Source organism: Penaeus japonicus, unplaced genomic scaffold (assembly GCF_977035675.1).
Source record: "Penaeus japonicus unplaced genomic scaffold, GWHDUDI00000001_assembly GWHDUDI00000025, whole genome shotgun sequence".
In the NCBI taxonomy this organism is placed as follows: Eukaryota; Metazoa; Arthropoda; class Malacostraca; order Decapoda; family Penaeidae; genus Penaeus; species Penaeus japonicus.
In genome coordinates this window covers 11,739,992-11,742,096 of record NW_028234427.1, presented here as the reverse complement: position 1 = coordinate 11,742,096, position 2,105 = coordinate 11,739,992, and the positions used below count along the sequence as shown (strand labels likewise).

The following is a 2,105-nucleotide window of genomic DNA, read 5'->3' as shown; positions in this document are numbered from 1 at the left end:
GAGCAGAGTATGTATGTGTGATTTTCATAGAAAAAAAAACGTATTTCTTGTTGAAGAAACAGCGGTTGCTTAGTTTTACAAATAATCAGATTACCATAATGAAGAGTATACAGATTACGAATATTCTGGGTGTAAATATAGGTGTTATTGAGGAATTGAAGACAAATATAAAGAAAAAAGATCATGGAATGAGCATGGCGTTCATGTGATTTTGTTTAGTTTTCATGTTAAGTATAGACTTTATTAAAACTTTATTACTAAAACACTATACTTGTAGAATTGCGCTTGTAAATAGATATACATCGTCTGAAAGCTAAAATGAAAATAAAAAACAATATGAAATTTTATTTAAATTTATGGATTCCTATATACCTACATACCGTCGGGGGGTCTGGGGGGTTTCGGGAGGTGTAGTACCTTTTCTTTGCACGGCAGCCGCCTCAGGTTTAAGGACATAGTTTTAAGTTCTAGATTTAAGGGCTATCCACGACTGGACACCACCAAACCCCAATCGTCACATGTGGCTCCAAGAATGTGCTTGTTAAAGCACGGCCACCCCCCGGTACACCACTCCGGCTGGTGGGCCAAACCATGTGGCGAGAGCCTTTGCACTAAAAGTGCAAAGGTCGGGAGAGAACCCAAAATCCCCCTTGCACAGTGGGTTACCCTTGGATGGGATTGTGCTAAGGGAGCACACCCTGAAATCAAAGCAAACATGGCGGCATGTTGTCAGGTGGCAGCCCCACCAGCCGTCTAGCCATCGTCGGGCCAACTACCTGACATGGCGAACTTACTAAGTTATGACACCAACCAGAAGTAGCCGCCCTGATCAATCCCAAAACCGACCTACGCATGTCATGGACCAACGTACCTTAAACTTTCGGAACAAAATACGCATTGCAACCTGGAATGTACAAACACTCCTCCGCCCTGGATATGCCACCCTACTCTCTCACGAGCTCAGCCGATATAACATTTCTCTGGCTGGCCTTTGCGAGACTCGCTGGCCTGGAAACGGGGAGATAATCGCCGAAGACCACTGTTACATCTGGAGTGGCCCGGACGATGGAAGAGGCCTGCATGGTGTCGCCCTGGTAAAGCCTAAATCTCTATGACAATCTCTAATAAGCTGAAAACCAATCAATGGTAGGCTGCTTTCAGCCCGCTTCCTCCACCAACATGGAAAAATAACTGTTATAGTTGCATATGGCCCAACCAAAATCTCAGAAGAAACTGACAAGGACCTGTTCTCAGACAACCTGCGTAATCTCATCCAAGATGTTCAACCACATGATATCACCATTGTCCTAACCAACTTTAATGCCACCATCTCTGCTGAGGCCTGTGACCTACGGCAGCCCATAACAGGACCCATCTTCATCGACCCCTTCACAAACGACAATGGAAACTTTGCAGGTTCACCAACCTATGCATCTCTGACACTTGGTTCCAACGTAAACAAATTCACCGCTGGACAGTCCTGACGGGGTGACCCAAAAAGCCAATGACCATATTTTAATATTACAAAGATGGAGATCCTTCATTACCAACTGTCGTGTGTACCGAGGAGCGGACATAGGAAATACAGACCACAGGCTGCTGATTGCCGACATAGCCAACCCATCAAACAAGTCCCAAACTCGCCTAAACTCTGCCTAAACTTGCTGACCCAGTAATGCAAACCTCCTACCAATAGATTTAATGCACTGGCCAATGACAACTGGCAACACTTAAAGCAAGAAGTGTGCAAGGCGGCTGAGGAGACAATTGGCCGAACTAGACCATCACCTAAACAACCCTAGATCTCAATGGAGACCCTGGAAATCATCGATCTCCGCCGGGAAGCTCGTCTTCGTGGTGACACCAACGAATACCGGTGTCTCAATGGTGTGCGCAATGCAGCCATCCGCCGAGACTGTGAAATATTCTGGAATGGAAAAGCCACCCTGCTGGAGAATGCTTCGCATCATAATGACCAACACCAAGTATAAAGGCTCCTTCATCAAACAAAGGCAGGCCCTAGACAAAGGAGCTTCCTAGTTAAGGACAGTGTTGGTAAAGTGCTGACTTCCGAAGAAGATTGTATACTGCGATGGAAGAAGCAC

The 2,105-nt window shown here is 45.7% G+C and overlaps 1 protein-coding gene across 1 annotated transcript in view; it reads left to right on the top strand.

Moving 5' to 3' along the window:
* Nucleotides 1-1,808: 1,808 nt before the first annotated feature.
* The window catches only part of LOC122261430 (uncharacterized), a 1,915-nt gene continuing 1,618 nt past the window's right edge, over nucleotides 1,809-2,105 (top strand). Inside the window, exons 1-2 of the mRNA XM_086551708.1 lie at nucleotides 1,809-1,985; nucleotides 2,100-2,105. The exon at nucleotides 2,100-2,105 is cut by the window's right edge and continues 275 nt beyond it. Coding sequence (XP_086407834.1) covers nucleotides 1,809-1,985; nucleotides 2,100-2,105 — 183 coding nt within the window. The remainder of the gene's footprint in view (nucleotides 1,986-2,099) is intronic.